General features: G+C 39.8%; 1 protein-coding gene and 1 pseudogene across 2 annotated transcripts in view; both read right to left on the bottom strand.

The window, feature by feature from the left end:
- Positions 1 to 23,989, bottom strand: part of HOOK3 (hook microtubule tethering protein 3) — a 137,302-nt gene that overhangs the window by 98,841 nt on the left and 14,472 nt on the right. For both annotated transcript variants that reach the window (XM_064370005.1, XM_012476023.3), the window contains exons 3-4: positions 11,355 to 11,427; positions 6,720 to 6,770 (exon numbers count right to left, since the gene is read on the bottom strand). In XM_064370005.1, the coding sequence (XP_064226075.1) occupies positions 6,720 to 6,770; positions 11,355 to 11,427 (124 nt within the window). The remainder of the gene's footprint in view (positions 1 to 6,719; positions 6,771 to 11,354; positions 11,428 to 23,989) is intronic.
- On the bottom strand, positions 3,929 to 4,039 carry LOC135271915 (small nucleolar RNA U3; annotated as a pseudogene).

Below are 23,989 nucleotides of genomic sequence, written 5' to 3'. Positions count from 1 at the left end.
ACCATATGATCTTTGACAAACCTGACAAAAACATGCAGTGAGGAAAGGATTCTCTATTTAATAAACAGCATTGAGAAAACTGGCTAGCCATATGCAGAAAACTGAAACTAGAAACTTATATAAAAACTAACCTTATGCAAAACTATACACCTTATACAAAACTAACTCAATATGGATTAAAGACTTAAACATAAGACCTAAAACCATAAAAACCCTAGAAGAAAACCTAGGCAATATCATTCAGGACACAGGCATAGGCAAAGGCTTCATAACTATTAACACTAAAAGCAATTGCAACAAAAGCCAAAATAGACACATGGGATCTAATTAAACTAAAGAGCTTCTGCACAGCAAAAGAAACTACCATCAGAGTGAACAGGCAACCTACAGAATGGGAGAAAATTTTTGCAATCTCTCCACCTGACAAAGGGCTAATATCAAGAATTTACAAAGAAGTTAAATAAATTTACGAGAAAAAAACAACCACATCAAAAAGTGAGCAAAAGTTATGAACAGACACTTCTCAAAAGAAGACATTTATGCAGCCAACAAAAATGAAAAAAAGCTCACCATCACTGGTCATTAGATAAATGCAAATCAAAACCACAATGAGATACCATCTCACACCAGTTAGAATGGCAATCATTAAAAGTCTGGAGACAACAGATGCTGGAGAGGATGTGGAGAAATAGGAATTCTTTTATACTGTTGGTGGGAGCATAAATTAGTTCAGCCATTGTGGAAGACAATGTGGTGATTCCTCAAGGATCTAGAATCAGAAATACCATTTGACCAAGCAATTCCATTACTGGGTACATACTCAAAATATTATAAATTATTCTACTATAAAGACACATGCACACGTATGTTTATTGCAGCACTACTCACATCAGCAAAGACTTGGAAGCAACCCAAATGTTCATCAATGATAGACTGGATAAAAAAAAATGTGGCACATATATACCATGGAATATTATGCAACCATAAAAAAGGATGAGTTCATGTCCTTTGCAGGGACATGGATGAAGCTGGAAACCATCATTCTCAGCAAACTAACACAAGAACAGAAAACCAAACACTGCATGTTCTCACTCCTAAGTAGGAGTTGAAAAATGAGAACACATGAACACAGGGACGGAACATCAAACCCCAGGGCCTGTCGGCAGGGTAGGAAGTTGGGGAGGGACAGTATTAGGAGAAATACCTAATGTAGATGACAGGTTGATAGGTGCAGCAAAACACCATGGCACATGCATACCTATGTAACAAACCTGCACATTCAGCACATGTATTCCAGAACTTAAAGTATAATTTAAAAAATATATGTGAAAGTAAAGAAACTTCTATGGTTAATATTCTCAGAGAGATAAGAGAAACTATTATATCCATAAAGCAAGCACAGGATATAAAAGTTACATTCAGAAAACAAAAAAAGTGCTCTTCCAAATTAAAAATATGATAGCAAAAATGAAAAATTTAACAGGCAAGCTAGAAGAAGGTGTACAGTCATCTCAGTAAGTAGAGTAAAAACAAGAGAGAAAAAAAGGAAAGGGTTAGACAATTAAAGGATTAACCTAGGAGGTTCAATAGCTAAATAGGTCAGAAAGAAAACAGAGAAAGTAAAGAAGAATAAAGTAGTAAAATAAATAAATAAGATAAATAATACTAAGAAAATTTCCTAAAACTAAAGCTAGTAGGTATTCAGATTTTAAAGACGTGCTAAGTACCAAGCACAATAAAACAAAAGAAAGCAACAGCAAAAAAACTCCTCCTCATACCAAAGCATACCAGCATGAACATGGAGACAAAAAAGAAAACCTAAAAGCTTCCAGAAAATGAACAAGTTACCAACAGGGAGTGGGAGTCCACATGAGAGATGTCAGGAGTAGCACTGGAAGCCAGAGGGCATGGAGCAATGATTTCAAAATACAGAGGGATGTCCTCCAACCTGGAATTCCATATCCAACTCAACCACAGTGTAAAGAGAACTAAGATTATTTTCAGATTGGTGGGGCCTAAAATAAGTACCTATCATGTATTCTTCTGAAGATGCCACTGGAAAATGGGCATGAAAGTAAACCAGAAAAGAGAAATACACAGAATTCAGCAAACGAAATAACACAGGAGAGTCCAGGTGTGGTGGCTCATGCCTGTAATCCCAGCACTTTGGGAGGCCGAGGTGGGCAGATCACCTGAGGTCAGGAGTTTGAGACTAGCCTGACTAACATGGAGAAACCCTGTCTGTACTAAAAATACAAAATTAGCCAGGCGTGGTGGTGCATGCCAGAAATCCCAGCTACTTGGGAGGCTGAGGAAGGAGAATTGCTTGAACCCGGGAGGTGGGGGTTGCAGTGAGCCAAAATCATGCCATTGCACTCCAGCCTGGGAAACAAGAGCGAAACTCCATACAAAATAAGATAAAATAAAACAAAACAAAATAAATAAAATAAAATAGGAGAAAGACAAAGGAATTCCCAGGAGGGTGAAAGGTAATGATAGAACATGAATTTATTATTTTTTTTTTTATTTATTTTTTTTTTTAGTATTACTTTTTTTTTTTTTTTTATTGCATTTTAGGTTTTGGGGTACATGTGAAGAACATGCAAGGTTGTTGCACAGGTGCACACCTGGCAGTATGATTTGCTGCCTCCCTCCCCTTCACCTATATCTGGCATTTCTCCCCATGCTATCCCTCCCCAACTCCCCACCCCCCCCACTATCCCCCCTCCCCCACAACAGACCCCCGTGTATAGTGCTCCCCTCCCTGTGTCCATGTGTTCTCCTTGTTCAACACCCGCCTATGAGTGAGAACATGTGGTGTTTGATTTTGTGTTCTTGTGTCAGTTTGCTGAGAATGTTGTTTTCCAGGTTCATCCATGTCCCTACGAAGCATGTGAACTCCTCCTTTTTAATGGCTGCATAATATTCCATGGTGTATATGTGCCACATTTTTCCTGTCCAGTCTATCATCGATGGGCATTTGGGTTGGTTCCAGGTCTTTGCTATTGTAAACTGTGCTGCAATGAACATTCATGTGCATGTGTCCTTATAGTAGAACGATTTATAATCCTTTGGATATATGCCCAGTAATGGGATTGCTGGGTCAAATGGAATTTCTATTTCTAGGTCCTTGAGGAATCGCCACACTGTTTTCCACAGTGGTTGAACTAATTTACACTCCCACCAACAGTGTAAAAGTGTTCCTATTTCTCCACATCCTCTCCAGCATCTGTTGTCTCCAGATTTTTTAATGATCGCCATTCTAACTGGCGTGAGATGGTATCTCAATGTAGTTTTGATTTGCATTTCTCTAATGACCAGTGATGATGAGCATTTTTTCATGTTTGTTGACCTCATGTATGTCTTCTTTTGTAAAGTATCTGTTCATATCCTTCGCCCATTTTTGAATGGGCTTCTTTGTTTTTTTCTTGTAAATCTTTTTTAGTTCATTGTAAATTCTGGATATCAGCCCTTTGTCAGACGGGTAGGCTGCAAAAATTTTTTCCCATTCTGTTGGTTGCCGATTCACTCTATTGACTGTTTCTTTTGCCGTGCAAAAGCTGTGGAGTTTGATTAGGTCCCATTTGTCTATTTTGGCTTTTGTTGCCAATGCTTTTGGTGTTTTGGTCATAAAGTCCTTGCCTACGCCTATGTCCTGAATGGTTTTGCCTAGGTTTCCTTCTAGTGTTTTTATGGTGTTACGTCTTATGTTTAAGTCTTTAATCCATCTGGAGTCAATTTTAGTGTAAGGTGTCAGGAAGGGGTCCAGTTTCTGCTTTCTGCATATGGCTAGCCAGTTTTCCCAACACCACTTATTGAACATGGAATCCTTTCCCCATTGATTGTTTTTTTCAGGTTTGTCAAAGATCAGGTGGTTGTAGATATGTTGTGTCGCCTCCGACGTCTCTGTTCTGTTCCATTGGTCTATATCTCTGTTTTGGTACCAGTACCATGCTGTTTTGATTACTCGATGCTCTACACATTCAGAGAATCTTCTCTAGTAACAGACTATAAAAATGATCTCTGAAAGTATAGTCTTGAATTTATTTTTGTTTATCCTAGAGTGAATAACCTTATGGTTTGCTGCAGAAATGTTAATATAATGGAATAATGATGCAATCCCAGGCCACACTGGGGTATTTACACAATATTTGGTGTATGCATCATGTTACCTTTCTAAAAATCTAAAAAATTCTGGATTCCAAAATGTATCTGGCCTAAAGGATTTGGGATTTGAAATTGTGGACCTGCATATACATCTTTATAAGTACATTTATGTACATTCCTGTAAAACTGGTATCATATAACATATACAATCTCACACTTCTATATTAAAGAATATTTATAAATATGCATTTTCATGGCTGAATGGCATTTGTCCTATGTTTCATAATTTTCTTATTGTTAGACATTGGGCTATATTCAGTTTTTGCCTACTATGAAGTAATGATGAGATGGATAGCCTTATGTGTAGTTCTTGAAGACCAATTTCTAGAAACAGAACTACAGTGTCAAAGATGTATGGATTTGTAAAACATTTAAATATATAGGCAAGTATCATCCAGTTTATTAAGTAGAAGACATAAAATGAATTAGTAAATGCACAAAGAAATACACAATTACAAACCATAGTAGGGAGCAAGAAGGAGAAGAACCTTGAGCTACAAGAATAAACGGGGAAACTGATACTCAATCCCATAGATATGGGCTTCCTAAATGGCAGTGTAGGCTCAAATTAAGCAAACTCCAACTACACACACTGATTTTAGTTTTACTCATGCTCCAACTCTTCTCATAATCATGTAGTAATAAGTATAATTAGGCTTTTAAAGGGCATAGGTTCCAAAGACACCACACCATTTTCAGAGACTGGATTTCTTCTTCCTCTCAGGCACGCTCAGGCTAGGGGATGCTATGTGGGGTAACACCGGTAGGCCTAGGACCCAAAAATGTCAGGGGGTTGGGTGAGGGAGAGAAAAAAAAAGAAAAATTACAAAAGGAGAAGAGAAGGAGGTGCATACGAGCCTCAGCTTCTTGTGTATGAGACAAGGATAACAGCTCGGATTTCCTCTGGGTAGCTTCCACCGAGCAAGAGACCTGGCTCAGAATGACACTCTGTGAAACGGCTTCTGAAACAGCATCGCTATCTTCAATGCCATACGTTTTCTATTCTTTATTGTAATACTTTATTAAAAATTACCATTTGTATTTTACACAATAAATATGATGCTATAGAACAAAAAACAATCACTTCTTCTAAGCCCAAAAGATCTAGTAAATATAAGTACTTCTGGTCAAAGGAAAAAAAAAAAATCACTTTTTGTCAATATGTCTAATACTAACCCTATGTTCACCCTTACGTATCTTAAATATCATGCTTTTTCTTGGGAAATTAATATTTATTTGACATGATTAGGAAACTCTTAGTGCCTGCAGTGTGACAGCACTGTCCTGGGGGATGGGATGTACCAATGGCTACATCAGGTCTGCCCCCAACCTCATTTCATGGCTTTAAGAATATCATAGGGTGAGGCAACCAAATAAACCAACGAATAAGGAGACTGGTGATATGGCCAGGATTAAAGGGAATAAACCGGGTGGTGACTGAGTAATGGGGCTAAGAGGTGAATATGGCCCTGGCTGAGACAGCACATGCTCAGAAAAAGTCTCTCTAAGGAGGTCACAGAAAGTTCAAACAAGCAAGAGCAAGCAATGCCAGGAGCTGAAGGAAGAATACTGCACACAGCAAGAGCAGTGGGGCAAAGGCTGAGGAAGAAAAGGACTTGGCAGATTCTCCACAGTGCCGTAAGTGCGGGAAAAGCAGTTAGAAAGTGGTTCGTGGTAAGAATGTGGATGTGATTCTCAATGCAAGGGGAAATCACAGAGGACTTTAAGAAGACTGATGTGATCACCTCTAAATTTTAAAAAATGATGCAATAGTGAAATCAGGGTCACCAGTGAGACGACTTTAGTAATCTAAGCAAGAATGAATGATGGCTTGGCATAGTTGGTGGCAGCACAGATGGAGAAAGCTGTATTTTGAAGGTTTGACTAATAGGTCTTGCAGATGTTATCAGAAGAAAGAAGGACTGAGGACTGTAAGAGGCTTTTTAGGTTCTGGGTTTGGGTAGTAGGTTGAATGGTGGGGTCACTTACTGAAATGGGGAAGATCAGTGCTACGGGTATAGCCATGGGTATTAAATGCAGGTAAGCTTGTAGGAAAGAAAGAACTAGGGTGTGGTGTTGTGTCCATCTGGCATCTGTGACCATAAAATTTAAACTGAAACTAGTTATTTCCACTGCCTGATTTCTTCCCCAGCAATGTCTGACTGTTCTGATGCAGACTCAGAGGACAAACTGAGTTCATATAGGGATGGGGAGTTTGCCAAGGAATAAAATCAAAGTAGGCAAAGGTGCATGGACTCTAAAAACTATCTTCACAAGTAAGGGAAGAAAAGACAGAACAGATGACATGAAGTAAAATTTGACATTAATTAGTGATCATCTAGAAACTACCCATAATGTAGTAAAAAGGATCATCCATCTATTAACTGACTGACAGAGAAGTTGGTTGAATGATCATCCTATTATACAAACTACAAAATAAAGGACAAACTGATTATTAATTTTGAAGGCAATTTTTCCTTATCTTGAAACTAGCCTAAAATTAAACTATGCTATAGTAATACTTCTAACCAGAATGAAAAAAAAGTCTTTACCTCATGATTATAATCCAAGATTCCTTTTAATATTTTCTTTAAATTGCTTATCTGTTTAAAGAGAGAGAAAACAACTGGGTAAAAAGCAAAGACAGATCAAAACATAATTAAACATAAAAAATTTCTGACCCAACCAATCACTATAGTCATAAAGTAAATATAAAAAAATTAAATTCAAAGGGCATATTTATTATCATCATCAAAAGTACTATTAATGGCTTTATATAATCCAAGAGATTTATATAACAAATTATGTCTCCAATTATGTAGCATTTTCAATGCTATGACCACATTAACAACAACTGGAGGGTAACTGGGTGAGACTTAACAATAAGATTAAATTATTTAGATTTTCTGTGGGTAAAGTAAAAACATAGCATCCTTAATGAAGACTTGAGTTCAGAGCTAGTCTCCTAGAAAAGTCAAACTGCATCTACATAGAGATTAAGTTCTTTTTATTTTATTTACTGTTTTTTTAGAGATGGAGTTTCACCATGTTGGTCAGGCTGGTCTCGAACTCCTGACCTCAAGTGATCCACCTGCCTCGGCCTCCCAAAGTGCCGTGAGCCACCGTGCCCGGTCGAGATTAAGTTCTAAAGACAGAGTATTAAGCAAAAATTATAGTAAAATCTCTTTAACCCATGAAGTAAAATGTCTTTAAATTCGTCCCCTAACAGGAAAAAAACAAACTACTGTTTGTTTAGTTAAGCATCAAAGTAAATTTTTTTTTTTTTTTTTTTGAGACAGAGTTTCGCTCTTGTTACCCAGGCTGGAGTGTAATGGCACGATCTCGGCTCACCGTAACCTCCGCCTCCTGGGCTCAAGCAATTCTCCTGCCTCAGCCTCCCGAGTAGCTGGGACTACAGGCGTGCGCCACCATGCCCAGCTACTTTTTTTTTTGCATTTTTAGTAGAGACGGGGTTTCACCTTGTTGACCAGGATGGTCTCGATCTCTTGACCTTGTGATCCACCCACCTTGGCCTCCCAAAGTGCTGGGATTATAGGCGTGAGCCACCGCGCCCGGCCCAAAGTAAATATTTATGAGCCATATGTTAGGTGAAGGATGGTCAGAATCACCTGCCCTATTTACTGTAAACTATAATTTTTTCTTTTTCTTTGACCCAACTCATACAGTTTTGTGTTAGGTTAAATGTGTATATGATATAGTTCTATTGATTATTTTATCGATCTTGCTGCCCTTGGCTGGTGTCCGTAGTTGAGATGTCCTAGCACAGAAGCCAGTAGGGACTGAGGCTTTCAAATAAGAGCCTGGATCACAGAAATGTGATCCAGTAGTTAATTAAAGGCATATTTATTTGTAAGGAAGAAAATAAACTAAAAAACTTGCTCATTTATTTTTAAATGCCTCATAAAATATGCTTATACTTCTAGAAAAATTTGTAGATATGGAAAATGCATAATATACTTTATTTCCTTTATACTAGGATGTGTTTCATTTTCCCATATTTTTACTATTTCAAATTAGAATGCCTTGAAAATCAACTACCATTCATTTAAAATGGTAGTTTTTAAAATCACATCACAAAAAGCTGTATCTTATCTTTATTTATTTATTTATTTTTGAGATGGAGTCTGGCTCTGTTGCCCAGGCAGGCTGGGGTGCAATGGTGCAATCTCGGCTCACTGCAACCTCTGCCTCCCAGGTTCAAGCAATTCTTGTGCCTCAGCCTCCTCAGTAGCTGGGATTACAGGTGCCTGCCACCACACCTGGCTAATTTTGTATTTGTAGTAGAGATGCAGTTTCACCATGTTGGCCAGGCTGGTCTCAAACTCCTGACTTCAGGTGATTTGCCCACCTCGGCCTCCCAAAGTGCTGGGATTACAGGCATGAGCCACCGTGCCCAGTCGTATATCTCATCTTTAAACAATGGCATCATAAAACTAAAGTATGGAGAATAAGAAACTCAGTCCTGAATATTAAGACTATGATAAACTTTTCCACCCTTCTCCATATACTACCACTGCCCTTACCCATGACACGAGACAGTGTATGTGGGTGTGTATATCTGTGTGCCTGCTGGGAGGAGATATAAAACTCCCTCTGTTCAAGCCAGTAAGCAGACACTAAATGATTAGTAGCATTATTTTAAACATCATAAATTGTTTTAAACATGCTGTAACATTAAAAAAAATCTTTTTTTTGACACTGAGTCTCGCTCTATCACCCAGGCTGCAGTGCAGTGGCATGATCTTGGCTCACTGCAACCTCCACCTACCGGTTTCAAGCAATTATTGTGCCTCAGCCTCCTGAGTAGCTGGGATTACAAGTGCCCGCCACCACACCTGGCTACTTTTTGTATTTTTAACAGAGATGAGGATTCACCATGTTGGCCAGGCTGGTCTCCAACTCCTGAACTCAAATGATCCACCCCCTGCCTTGGCCTCCCAAAGTGCTGAGATTACAGGAGTAAGCCACTGTGCCCAGCCTGCCAGGCAAGAGGCTGAGGCAGGAAGATGGCTTGAGCCCAGGAGTTTGAAACCAGCCTGGGCAATATAGCAAGACCTTGTCCCTAGAAAAATTTTAAAAATTAGCCTAGTGTGTTGGCATGTGCCTATAGTCCTGGCTACTTGAAAGGTTGAGGTAGGAGGCTTGCTTGAGCCTAGAAAGTGGAGGGTGCAGTGAACTGAGACTGTGCCACTACACCCCATCCTGGGCAACTGAGTGAGACCCGTCTCAAAAAAAGTAAATATAAATAAATAAACTGCCTGTCCTTGAAAGATTGTTTAGAAATTAAAACAGTGCCAGGTGGGTGCAGTGGCTCACCCCTGTAATCCCAGCACTTTGGGAGGCTGAGGTGGGTGGATCACCTGAGGTTAGGAGTTCAAGATCAGCCTAGCCAACATGGTGAAACTCCATCTCTACTTAAAAAATACAAAAATTAGCCAAGTGTGATGGCATACACATGTAGGTCCAGCTACTCAGGAGACTGAGGCAGGAGATCTTTTGAACTCAGGAGGCAGAGATTGCAGTGAGCCGAGAATGAGCCACGCACTCCAGCCTGGGTGACAAGGTGAGACTGTCTCAAAACAAACAAACAAACAAACAAAAACAGTGCCATTAAACAGTTTTCATTCACTAGCTTAGTAAAAAGAAGGAATTAGATTTTGGCAAACCCAACACTTAAGCAATAAATAAATACTTTTCTTATCAAATATGTTTCTTGGGGAAAATATAAAGATAACTCAAACTGAGCATGTCTTAAGTCCAGGGGCCTCGCATGCTTAAATCACTTGTATGAGTCTTCACCAGTCTGTATAGAAAAGAAATGGTCACGGATTTCTCCACACTACCAAACATGACGACTACTGGGTCATAACAATCAATTTAATGTTAACAAAATCACAGAGATGGAGAACAAATTAGGGGTTGCAAGGGATTAGGTGTGAATGTGGCTATGGGAGCAGCACAGGAAACTGTGTGGTGACAGAATAGTTCTGGGTCTTCACTGTGGTGGTAGCTACACAAAGCTACACATGAGAAAGAGCTACACAGAAGTGCACACACCAACACAGAGTGCATGTGACCTTGGTGAAATCTGAATGAAATATGGACTATACCAATGCCAGTTCCCTAGTTTTGATATTGTATTATAGTTATGCAAGATGTTACCCCTGGAGAAATTGGGCAAAAGATACACATAACCTCTTAGTACATTTTTTTTTGCAACTTCTTGTGACTCTATAATTATTTCAAAACATAGGCCAGGCATGGTGGCTGGCGCTTGTAATTCCAGCACTTTGGGAGGCCAAGGTGGGAGAATCACTTGAGGTCAGGAATTCAAGACTAGCCTGGTCAACATGGTGAAACCCGTCTCTACAAAAATACAAAAATTAGCCAGGCATAGTGGCACACGCCTATAATCCCAGCTGCTTGGGAGGCTGAGGCAGGAGATTCACTTGAACCAGGGAGGCAGAGGTTGCAGTGAGCCAAGATTGTGCCACTGCACTCCAGCCTAGGCGACAGAGAAGACTCCATCTCAACAAAATATAAAGTTAAAAAAATAATTTAGTAAATTACAACACATATTTTTAAAAATAAAATTAAAACATCACTGCCTAATGTAAGGGTAAAACTCTATTCAGCTATATATACACATACATTTAGGTGGACAATTGGTTGCAATGTAAGCTTTATTTCTTACTATGAGTTTTGTTTAAAGATGCTTGTAAAATACTTTCATGCTACTAGGGAGGAAATGAATATTATCTCTATTAAAAATAACACTAGCAAATACCACATGCACTATTCTAAGTACTTGACATAATATTAACTCATTTCTGTGAGGTAGAAGCTATATCGATCCTCATTTTACAAATGGGGAAACCAAGGCACAGGAAGGTCATAACACTTCCCCATGGACAGTAAATGGCAGAGCTATGATGTGGACACAGGCACGCTAGCTCCAGAGTCCATGCTGTACTGACTCATATTGTGTCATGCCTAGCTGCATAACTCCAGGTGACTTCAATCTTCAATTCTACATTATTTCAATTACAGGCTACCTAAGTTTCTAAAGCTCACTGGACACATCAGACAAAAAAACAAAACAAAACAAAACAGATATTATATACATACAAATATTTGAAGATTTAACAGATGGAAAAATGAAATACCTTTAGCCTCCAATTATCTCCTACTTCAGTTTTGATTCTGTTTAGCCAATTTTCATCAAAATATGCAGGATCTCTGCAAAATAAGGAAAAGCTTACATATTATGATAATGTAGCTACCAAGCTAAACAAAAAAAGTGAATCTTATCCCATACATCACTTACCTGTAACATAAAAATTTTTTTGACACATATCAGCCACTAAATACGTGTTAATAACAGTCAAGTTGGCCCAGATGTGGTGGCTCACCCTGTAATCCCAGCACTTTGGGAGGCTGAGGTGGGCGGATCACTTGATGTCAGGAGTTCAAGACCAATCTGGCCAAAACAGTGAAACTCTGTCTCTACTAGAAATACAAAAATTAGCCGGGCATGGTGGCACATGCCTGTAATCCCAGCTACTCAAGAGGCTGAGGTGGGAGAATTCCTTGAACCTGGGAAACGGAGGTTGCAGTGAGCTGAGATTACACCTCTACACTCCAACCTGGGAGACAGAGTGAGAGAGATCCCATCTCTCAAACAAACCAAAAAAAAAAAAAAAAAAAAAACCACACAATCAATGACAAAGTCACAAATGAAAAGTCTTGCTCTGTCACCCACACAGGCTGGAGTGCAGTGGCATGATCTTGGCTTACTGCAACCCCTACCTCCCAGGTTCAAGCGATTCCCCTGCCTCAGCCACCCAAGTAGCTGGGATTATAGGCGCATGCCACCATGTGCAGCTAATTTTTGTATTCTTAGTAGAGATGGGGTTTCACCATGTTGGCCAGGCTTGTCTCAAACTCCTGACCTCAAGTGATGGCATCCACCGTGGCCTCCCAAAGTGCTGGGATTATAGGTGTGAGCCACTGGGCCCAGCCAATGACACAGTTTTTAAACTGATAAATATATCAAGACAATCCTGGCTCTACTAAATCCCATCTCTACTAAAAATACAAAAAATTAGCCAGGAGTGGTGGCACGCACCTGTAGTCACAGCTACTTGGGAGGCTGAGACAGGAGAATCGCTTGAACCCAGGAGGTGGAGGTTTCAGTGAGCCGAGATCATGCCACTGCACTCCAGCCTGGGAGACAGAGCGAGACTCCATCTCAAAAAAAAAAAAAGTTTTTCAATTAATATTTCAATGAACTCCATCACTTAATACTTCAAAGGTCACCAATAATGTCACTAAATTCCAATTTCTTCAAATAATATATACTAAGAACCTGTTTTCTCAGATGTAGTACTAGGCTTTGGACACATCTGAATACTATTTCCGTTTGCAAAAGACTTAAAATTTAAGATAAAACACTGGTGTGAAGAAACATATTGAAACGAGGATAGCACCTGAATATCCTTTATATCTTCCTAGGAGAATTTTCTATGGGAAAATTTCCCATACTTGTAATAAACAGTAGAAAGAAAGAAAGAAAAAAAACACACAAAATTTTTCAAATCCAGCATGAACCTCATATTACAGATTTTGAAACTGTTGCTCTAAAAAATTATTTCTCTAAGACCATAGACACCAGAACACCTGTGTTTGCTCTGCTTGAGCAACTGCTATTCACAAAAATCTTTCCATAACACCACAACTGTCTCTATTCACCTCAAAAAAACAGAATGACAATGAGACTGATAGGTTAGGAAAAATGTATGTTTCAACTTTTACTGTAACTCACACTGATAAATACACAATCAATAATAAATTTTTATTCAAATTTGCTTAAAATGAAGCAACATGATATTCAGAATTTTTGCCTATTATGAAAAAATAATCTTTTTTTTTAGACGAAGTCTCGCTGTTGCCAGGCGGGAGTGCAGTGCCTCCTGGGTTCAAGCCGTTCTCGTTCCTCAGCCTCCAGAGTAGCTGGGACTACAGGCACATACTGCCACACCCAGCTAATTTTTGTATTTTTAGTAAAGACAGGGTTTCACCATGTTGGCCAGGATGGTCTCTATCTCCCGACCTCGTGATCTGCCCACCTCCACCTCCCAAAGGGTGTGAGCCACTGTGCCCAGCCAAAAAATGTATTACAACTAAGTTACCTCTATAGAAATCTGTTATGGCCAGGTATGGTGGCTCATGCCTGTAATCCCAGTACTTTGAGAGGCCAAGGTGGTCGGATCACAATGTCAGGAATTTAAGACCAGCCTGAACAACATGGTGAAACCCCGTTTCTACTAAAAACACAAAAATTAGCTGGGCATTGTGGTGTGCATCTGTAATCCCAGCTACTCAGGAGGCTAAGGCAGGAGAATTGCTTGAATCCAGGAGGCGGAGGTTGCAGTGAGCTGAGATCACGCCACTGAACTCCAGCCTGAATGACAGAGTGAGACTATGTCTCAAAACAAAAAACAAACAAACAAAAAACCTGTTATGATTATTTTTGAAATCTGTATCATACCATTAGAAAACATATTAACTTCATTATCTTCATTATATATTTACTTTTAAAAACAGCATTATTGAGAAATAACTCACGATACAATTTACCCTTTTACAGTACGTAATGCATTTTAGTATGTTCAGAGTTGTACAAGTGTCACCACATCTAGCCTTAGAGCACTTCCATCTTTCCAAAAAGAAACACTATCTCCATTAGCCATCACTCCTGTTCCCCCTCTCCCCAATCCCTGGAAACCAGTAATCTACTTTCTGTCTCTATGAATCTGTCTATCCTGGACATTTCATGTAACTAAAATCACACATTATGTTGTCTTTTGTGTCTGGCTTCCTTCACTTAGCACGTCTTTTACAGTGTTTCTATATTGCAGCATGTATAGTACTTCAATCCTTTTTGTGGCTAAATGATATTCCCTTTATGGATGTATCACATTTTGTTTATTCATTTCCTAGCTGACGTAATTTGGGCTATTTCCACTTTGGGGCTATAGTGAATAATGATGCTCTGAACACTGCTGTACTAGTTTTTGTGTGGACATTTGTTTCATTTGGGTATATGCCTAAGGGTGAAGTTGCTGGGTCCCATGTTTAAAATGAGAGGCAAGTACAAACTCTTTCAAAGCAGCTGTATTCTGCATTCTCACCAGCAACGTATGTTCTTTACAGCCTTGACAACACTTGTTATTACCTGTCTTTTTAGTTACAGTTCTCCTAGTGGATGTGAAGTGGTGTCTCACTGTGGTTTTGATCTGCATTTCCCTAACGGCTAATCATGCTGAGCATCTTTACATGTGCTTATTGGCCATTTGTATATCCTCTCTGGAAAAAAAGCCTATTCAGATTATTTGCACACTGAAAAGCTATGTTGCTTTTTGTTTGTTTTAATATTCAGGATACAAGGCTCTTAACGGACATATGATGTATGAATATTTTCTCCCATTTTGAAGGCTGTTTTTCCACTTTCTTTCTTTCTTTTTTTTTTTTTTTTTTTGAGACAAGAGTCTCACTCTGTTGCCCAGGCTGGAATGCAATGGTATGATCTCAGCTCAGTGTAACCAATTCTCTTGCCTCAGCCTCCCGAGTAGCTGGGATTACAGGCATGCACCACCACGCCCAACTAATTTTTGCATTTTTAGTAGAGATGGGGTTTCACCATGTTGGCAGGCTGGTCTTGAACTCCTGACCTCAACTGATCCGCTTGCCTCGGCCTCCCAAAGTGCTGGGATTAAAGGCATAAGCCACCGTGTCCGGCCATGGTTTTCCGCTCTCTTGATAGCATATTTTGCACACAAAGTTTTTGATTTGTTTTTAAGAGACAGGTTCCCACTCTGCTACCTAGGCTGGAGTGAAGAGGCATGATTACAGTTCATTATAACCTTGTATTCCTGGGCTCAAGTCATCTTCCCACCTCAGCCTCCAGAGTAGCTAGTACTAAGGCACACCACCACGCCTGGATAAAAATTTTTTTTTTTTTCGTAGAGATGGAGTCTCACTATGTTGCTCAGGCTGGTTTCAAACTCCTGGCCTCAAGTGACTCTCCTGCCTTGGCCTCCCAAGGTGCTGAGATTACAGGCACTGTACCAGGCCAAAGGTTTTAAATTTTGAAGAGGTTCAATCTGTCTATCTTGAACTTTTTGTGTCATATTTAAGAAGCCCCTGCCTAATCAAAAGTCATGAATATTTATTGGTATGTTTTCTTTTAAAAGTTTTATAGAACTTAGCTCTTACATTTTGGTCTATAATCCACTTGTGCTTGGTGTAAGAAAGGGAGCTAACTTCATTGTTTGGCACGTGGATAATCATACACAACTATTTTTGTTTTAAGCTACTTTAGTTGAGTTTTTTTTTGTTACTTAATCAATTTGAGCAAACTTATACAAAAAAGGCAACTTACTGTATGATCACTGATGTTATGGTACTCAAGATAGCTGGGCCTCACCAAATATGGGACAATACTCTCTGACTTTCATCTTTGTTTCTTTCTATCCATCTACACCATTTTCTCTCCATAGACCAGCATTCTCCTATTCCACCATACACAATACTAAAAATGGCTGCAGGTACGTTCAAAGCCTGTATCACTTCAGTCCAAGCAATTTGTTTAAAGACCAGACGTCATTCAGTCCCAATTCTAAATCCCCAGGAAAACCCCTAATTATATGTGGCCAAAGGATGGGAGCTGCAAGGAGGACACACAGAACTTTAGGGACCACAATGGTCAGGAAAGAATTGAGTTCTCAGGTTCTTTGACTTCTCAGAGAAAAAAAGACATCCCCCACAAGTGTTCTCTTTGCTTAAAACTTAGAAAAATAGATAAAAACAACTGAAGTGATTCCTACTAAAATATTGAGTTACAAAAATTAATTCAGAAGTCAAAAAATATTCAATGTTATTTTTGATACTTAACCTAAAAAGCTATCACTTAAAAAGCACAACCATTTTAGCAATCAAGCATTGCTTTCCAACTAAAAAAAACTCACACACAAGTCTGGTGCCCTGCAGCTGATGACTACCCAAAGCCAAAGAAAGGCACAAAACCACCAGAACCTACCACCCAAATGGCAAGTCAGGTTCACTCAGATGAAAGATTTAGTGTTTCTTTTACCAGAAAGTACCTTACAAAAAAAAAAATCTTTAAAACCTTCAAGAAACTATATATTCCAAGATCTCCAAGGTTATAAAATACTTCATGTGCAATTTAGAGTAATACACTTTATGAATAAAAGAACTCAGGCTAGGCGCAGTAGCTCACACTTGTAATCCCAGCACTTTGGGAGGCAAAGGGGGGCTGACAGCCTGATGTCAGGAGTTCAAGACCAGCCTGGCCAATATGGCAAAACCCCATCTCTACTAAAACTACAAAAATTAGCTGGGCGTGGTGGTGGCACATGTTTGTAGTCCCAGCTACTCGGGAGGCTGAGGCAGAAGAATAGCTCGAACACAGGAGGCAGTGGTTGCAGTGAGCCAAGACTGTGCAATTGCACTCCAACCTGGGCGACAAAGCAAGACTCCATCTCAGAAAGAAAGAAGGAGAGAAGGAGAGAAGGAGAGAAGGAGAGAAGGGGAGGGGAGAGAAGGGGAGGAGAGGAGAGGAGAGGAAAGGAAAGGAAAGGAAGAAAAAGAAAAGAAAAAGAAAGAACTCAGGGAAGTTCAAATACAATGTTTCAAATCAGGCATCATGATACAGCCTGCTTATTCCTTAAAAGATTACCAAATCGAAACCTAAGGATCATGTCTGAGCTAAGAAGGGAAGGCAACAAAATCAGCTGCTACTATCATGTACACCATGTATGACCCCAGTAACACGTGTATTGTTATCAGCAACATACCAGGCATTGAACCAGGCACTGCACATTCACAAAACTGCAAGGAAAGCAGGTATTATCCTTATGTTATAGTTAAGGAACATCAGACTTGGAAATTTAATAATTTTCCCAAGCTTAACCAGACATAGTTTTGTACGTTTTCTCTTAGCAGAAGTTAGGACATAGCAAGAAGCTAATAATAGCTTCTTACTCATGAAGAACCTCCCCAGTATCAGAGTTGATAGTACAATCATTTTTGTTAAAAAGGATCAGGAGAGTTCAACACATAACCAGTTCTAGCAAAACACTAAGGTCCTGTGGCTAATTATCTCCTTCATGCTCAGTAAACTAGGTCACAAATAGAAAAAGACCAGCGTCATCCATGACCTTCTTGTTCATGAAAGGCAGGCATTTCCTCTCATTCACTGCTATCCTTCCCAGTCCCTCATGGCTGGCACATAGCAGCCTCTCAGTAAATTTGCTTAAAGGGACAGCACTTATTTAGTAAGTTTCTAACCTACTACTTAGGCAAAATACAGCAAGAATAGTAGTCTTTAGCCTTCTCATATTCAGTATTACTTTCCCTAGCAAACTCTAAAGCCATATGCCAGCATCTAGCCGTAGCTTCCATTGCTGTATTTCATAATTTCAGTAATGTTTTCTAAAGACCCCTTAACTAATGGTCTCAGGTTAGAATAAAACAATATAAAGGTAACTTTCTCAAAATTCTTAAGAGATGACAGTCCTGTATAGATACGTAAATAACAACTGGTAATCTTACTGGGAAGCTCTTCATGAGCAAGAAGCTATTATTAGCTTCTCGCTACGTCCTAACTCCTGCTAAGAGAAAACATACAAAATCATTTCCTTAAATTTTGCCAGTAACACATTTACTTGTTTATAACTTTTGTACCAGTCATAGCTTAAGCTAAAGGAAAAGCCCATTAATTTTAATTCTTAGAATAATTCCAGAAGTATATTGTCTTCTTACGTCAAATGCCTTCACAGAAATAAAAATAAAGTTTACGTCTACTGTTAGAATTATTTAAGCAATGTAATTTTCTTTTTTCTTCTTTCTTTTTTTTTTTTGAGAGAGAGAGAGAAAGAGGGTCTCACTCTGTTGCCCAGGCTAGAGTGTAGTGGTGTGATCTCTGCTCACTGCAACGGCCTCCTGGGTTCAAATGATCCTCCCACCTCAGCCTCCCTAGTAGCTGGGACTACAGGCATCCACCACCACACCCAGCTAATTTTTGTATTTTTTAGTAGAGACAGGGTTTCACCATGTTTGCCAGGCTGGTCTCAAACTCCTGACCCCAAGTGATCTGCCTGCCTTGGCCCAATGTAATTTTCTTAATGAAAGCAAATTAAAACAGGGTCCAAAACAAATGTATTTGATTTCATTTTTTAACATGGCATCTTTACTAGCAAATTTTAGTGTTTTTTACAGATATAGTGATTCTTAGGTATGACTATTTCCTAATAATCTTTTAATAACCTAAAATAATCTTGGTCCCCTACCATTAAATGTGTTCGAGAATTGACTACAATAATAAAATTTCACATCCATAATGACAACAAAAATATAGCAATTTATACTAAGCCCCTAAGTCAAAATAAACAATACAAGTACATAATGGACAGATTCCAACAGGCAACTTTGTATCTTATAAAAAGTATCAATTAAAAAATATCCATTTATGAGACATTCCGGTAGGGTCCACAGCTTGACCTTCATCCTATTTTCTTTTTCCCCTTCTCAAATTTTGAAAACAAAAATCAATGGCACTTGGAGACACGAATTGGTACTTCTGACCTTACTCTTTCAATCAGCATGTGGTCGTGTTTTAATAAAAAATATATTTGGTCTCTGTCCCTAATTTCCTGGCACTGATCTCCTAAACTCTTGGAATTTCCTGAGTGGAGTGTCTTTTGTAATTCATAACAAACTCCTTTAAACCATACCAAAGTTTATGCTAATGAGGGGATTCACTGTGGGCCCCTTTATTGCTTCAGGACAGGGCTGGTCACAGAGGAACCAAAGGACTGATTAGAGGTTGGAACATTCAGCCCCAAAGGGAAAGGGAGAGGGACTGGAGACTGAGCTCAAACACATGGCCAATGACTTCAATCATGCCTATGTAATGAGATCCCAAATAAAAACCATAAACAGTCTGGGAGTTTGGCGAGCTCCCAGACTGATGAACATCTCAACAGGCTGGGTAGTAGGCGTGCCCAGGGAGGGCAGGGAAGCTCTGCACTGCCCCCAGTTTCATTTCTTGCCGTATGCTTCTTTTCCATTGGCTGTCACCAAGCTGTATCCTTTATAATAAAACAGATTGTAATTACAGTGCTTTCTGTAGTGCTGTGAGTCATTCTAACAAATTATTCAACTTAATTAAGGGAGTAGGGGGTCATGGGAACCCCTGAATCTGTGGTTGGCTGGGTAGAAGTACAGGTGCACTGAGGATTATTTCCAGCTAGCTGTCTTGTGGCACTGGAACCTAAACTTTAATTTGTGGGGTCTGTACTGTCAACCCAAAATGAAGAGGATGAAGCACAAAACATGATTTAGAGTTTACCTGACCAAAGCAAAGGCAGCTGCCTAAAAGACTTAGACCCAAGTAACCTTGGATATGAGCTCTATTTGGCCTTTGTTACAAGCAGGTTTACATTTAAAAGTTATAAAAAGGGGGGCAGGGGCCGGGCACGGTGGCTCACACCTTTAATTCCAGCATTTTGGGAGGCTGAGGCAGGCAGATCACGAGGTCAGGAGATCAAGACCATCCTGGCTAGCACGGTGAAGCCCCATCTCTACAAAAAATACAAAAAATTAGCCGGGCATGGTGGCAAGTGCCTGTAGTCCCAGCTATTCAGAAAGCTGAGGCAGGAGAACTGCTTGAACCCGAGAGGCAGAAGTTACAGTGAGCTGAGATAGTGCCACTGCACTCCAGCCTGGAAGACAAAGTGAGACTCCATCTGAAAAATAAAAAATAAAAAAATAAAAAACAAAGGAGGGTGGGGAGACAGTAGGTTAATACAAAGTTGTTAGAAATTCTCACCGATTTACAGAAGTAGCATTGAGTAGTGCTACTGGCTAGACACCGTTAAGCTACAGATGTGGGTTATAGTGTCCAGTGCAGCTTTAACGTTAATGTAATACTTGTGGCAACAGCAAGCAATTTCAAGAGATGAACACACAGTGCAAAGGGGGAACAGGATGTGACTGCTGACGCATCTTAGCGTCTCTCTGGGGCCAGGCGCAGTGGCTCACACCTATAATCCCAGCACTTTGGGAGGCTAAAGTGGGTGGATCACAAGGTCAGGAGATCGAGAACATCCTGGCTAACACAGTGAAACGCCATCTCTACCAAAAATATTAAAAAAAAAAAAAAAATAGCTGGGCGTGGTGGCACACGCTTGTAGTCCCAGCTACTCGGGAGGCTGAGGAAGCAAAATCACTTGAATCCAGGAAGCGGAGGTTGCAGTGAGCCAAGATCGCACCACTGCACTCCAGCCTGGGCGACAGAGAGAGACTCCATCTCAGGAAAAAAAAAAAAAGTCTCTCTGGGTCTTATAATTTAAAAGGACTCATTCCTCAGATAAAAGTTCTTTTCTCATTACTAATTCTGGGGTAGTTCCTGTCAGAATTGAAGGACTATGCCCTTCACTTGTGGAGTCTGAGCTAACTCAGTTGCTTAACAATCAGAATCCAATGGAACTACAGGGCACTCAATTGGTGTCAGTGAAAATGTTGGTGGAAAACAAGAGTGGTAAACCCTTCTTGAAGACAAAGGCCAAAAAAAAATTTTTCTTTTAATTTTACAGTTGAATTGTATAATTCCATATTCACTTATTCAACAAATATTTTCTGTACACCTACAATAGGGCAGGATAAGAAGAGGTGGCAATATTAAAGAGGTTGGGCAGGGCAGACTCCACTGAAAAACTGACCAAGGTTGGAGGGCTGGAAGGTGGTGAGGAGAGCGGGATGCGAACATCTGATGAAGAAGCAGAGGATCTGCCATGCAAAAGCCTTTAGGCAGGAGATGCCTGGTGGGCCCAAAATGAGCCAGGGAGTCGCTGTGGGAAAGAAGGCTGGGTGAATGAGGCGGAAGTGGTGACACGTGGCCCACATCACTTAGGATCTCATGTACAACTGTAAGTACTTTGGTTGTTAGCCTGAGTGAAATGGGACACTAGTGCAAGGTTCTCAGGAGCAAATATGATTTACTGAAGAACCACTTCAGTATCCTGGAAGTCAAATTTAAAAGTGAGATAAACATGATCAAATAATGCTGACAGGTTAAGAGAAGAACTGGTAATGGACTATTAAAATTAGCACATACATCATGGTAGTTCTGACAAGTGCAGGTTTTTTGGGTTTTGTTTTGTTTTGAGACAGAGTACAGCTCTGTCGCCCGGGCTAGAATACAGTGGCACAATCAGACTCCTAGACTCATGCCTCAGCCTCCCATGAGTGGGAGGTTAGGATGACAAACATGTGCCACGATGCCCTGCTAATTATATTTTTGTAGAGACTGAGGAAAGCAAAAATCACCTGGTGACCACTGGACAGGCCCTGGAGACAAAAACTCCTTATCTGAGGAATTTAGAAGGGAGCAAAGACTACCTGTTCTACAGCTCAACAATGAACTTAAATTCTTTTTTTTAGTGACTGGCAAAGGAATCATTACTGATTACAGAAATTCAAATTAAAACCACTAGACAATCACTAGAATGGCTAACATGAAAAGACCGACCTTAGCAAGTGTTGGTGAGACTGTGGGGCAGCATGAATGCTTATACACTATTGATGTAAATGTAAACGTTACACTGGCTTTGGAAACGGTTTGGCAGTTTCTTGAATATTAAACATAGACCTACCATATGATCCAGCCACTCCTCTCCTAGGCAGAACAGAATACACCCAAGGAAAACTGAAGCATATGTTCATACAAAGAATTGTACACTAATGTTCCCAACACCTTTATCTGTAATAGCCACTGAAAATAACCCACATGTTCATCAGCAGATGAATGGATATATAAACCATGGTATATCCATATGACGGGAAATGTTTGACTATGTTTTTGTTTGTTTTTATGTATGAATGAACTATTAATACAGGTAACTACACAAATGAATCGCAAAATTATACATGAAAGAAGTCACACTTCTTCCCTCAAAGCATACTGTGTGAATCCATTTATATAAAATTTAGAAAATGCAGATTAACCTATAATGATAGAAAGCAGACCAGTGCTTGCATATAAAATTTAGAAAATGCAAGGCTGAGCATGGTGGCTCACGCCTGTAATCCCAGCACTTTGGGAGGCCCAGGCAGGTGGATCACGAGGTCAGGAGATCGATACCATCCTGGCCAATATGGTGAAACCTCGTTTCTACTAAAACTACAATTAGCCAGGTGTGGTGGCAGGCACCTATAATCCTAGCTACTGAGGAGGCTGAAGCAGGAGAATTGTTTGAACCTGGGAGGCGGAGGTTGCAATGAGCAGAGATCATGCCACCGCACTCCAGCCTGGCAACAGAGCAAGACTCTGTCTCAAAAAAAACAAAACAAAACAAAACAAAAAAACTTTGGCTGGGCGCGGTGGCTCAAGCCTGTAATCCCAGCACTTTGGGAGGCCAAGGCGGGTGGATCACCAGGTCAAGAGATCGAGACCATCCTGGTCAACATGGTGAAACCCCGTCTCCACTAAAAATACAAAAATTAGCTGGGTGTGGTGGCGTGCGCCTGTAGTCCCAGCTACTCGGGAGGCTGAGGCAGGAGAAATGCCTGAACCCGAGAGGCGGAGGTTGCGGTGAGCCGAGATCGCGCCATTGCACTCCAGCCTGGGTAACAAGAGCAAAACTCCGTCTCAAAAAAAAAAAAAGAAATGTCATCCCCACTTGGGAAGAAAGAAAAAAAAAAAGAAAGAAATGAGCCATCAAGTCACAAAAAGACACAGAGGAACCTAAAATGCATACTGTCAGTTAAAGAAGTCAATCTGAAAAGGTTACATAGTGTATGGTTCCAACTATATGATATTCCAGAAAAGGCAAAACTATGCAGACAGTAAGTAAAAAGATTAGGGTTTCCCAGGTTTGGAACGAGGGATGAATAGGCAGAGCATAGAGGATATTTATGACAGAGAAACTATTCTGTGTTATACTACCATGGTAGACATATGACATGCATTTGTCAAAACCTGTAAGATATATAACACCAATAGTAAACCCTAATGTAAATGATGGCCTTTGAGCAGTATTGATGTGCCAGTGTTGGTTTATCTATCGTAAGAAATTCACTACTGTGGTGGGGGAAGGCAGTGTATGGTGGGCAAAGGGGATGTGGGAACTCACTGTATTTTTTTGCTCACATTTTAAAAGCTTTTTAAAAATTGTAAAATATACACAACATAAAATTTACCATCTTAACCATTTTTAACTGCACAGTTCAGTGGTATCAAATACATTCACACTGTTGTGCAACTATCACCACCACCCATCTCCAGAACCTTTTCACCAACCCATACTGAAACTCTTTTCCACTCAATTTCACTCTGAAGGTAAAACAGCTCTTAAAAAGTCTATCAATTTTTAAAAAACTAAGTAGAGGACATGAATCTGTATAAACAAAAACAATGAGAGAGATGTCAACAGCAATAAAATTCTGAAAGCTGTAAAGCAGATAAAACAAACAAAATAATTTAAAAGACCAAACATATAAAAAATTATACTAACAAAAGGCAAACTTAGATCCATTCGCATTTCATAAAATTTCTCCTAAAACTACAAAATGATGTAGCTTTCCACCTGTCAGCTCAGACAAAATGAAAAGGACTGATGTTTCCAGTAAAATCCTCTTTTTGGTACCCACGCTCACCTGGCTTTCCTACTACCTCTCTGGCCTCTCTGCCAGTTGCTGCTTGACCCAACTATTAAAG

The sequence above is a fragment of the Aotus nancymaae genome, unplaced genomic scaffold, assembly GCF_030222135.1.
Source record: "Aotus nancymaae isolate 86718 unplaced genomic scaffold, 86718_ANA_hifiasm-v0.15.2.pri h1tg000097l, whole genome shotgun sequence".
Lineage (NCBI taxonomy): Eukaryota > Metazoa > Chordata > Mammalia > Primates > Aotidae > Aotus > Aotus nancymaae.
The sequence above is the reverse complement of the archived record's forward strand: the minus strand, read 5'-3'. Positions and strand labels throughout refer to the sequence as shown.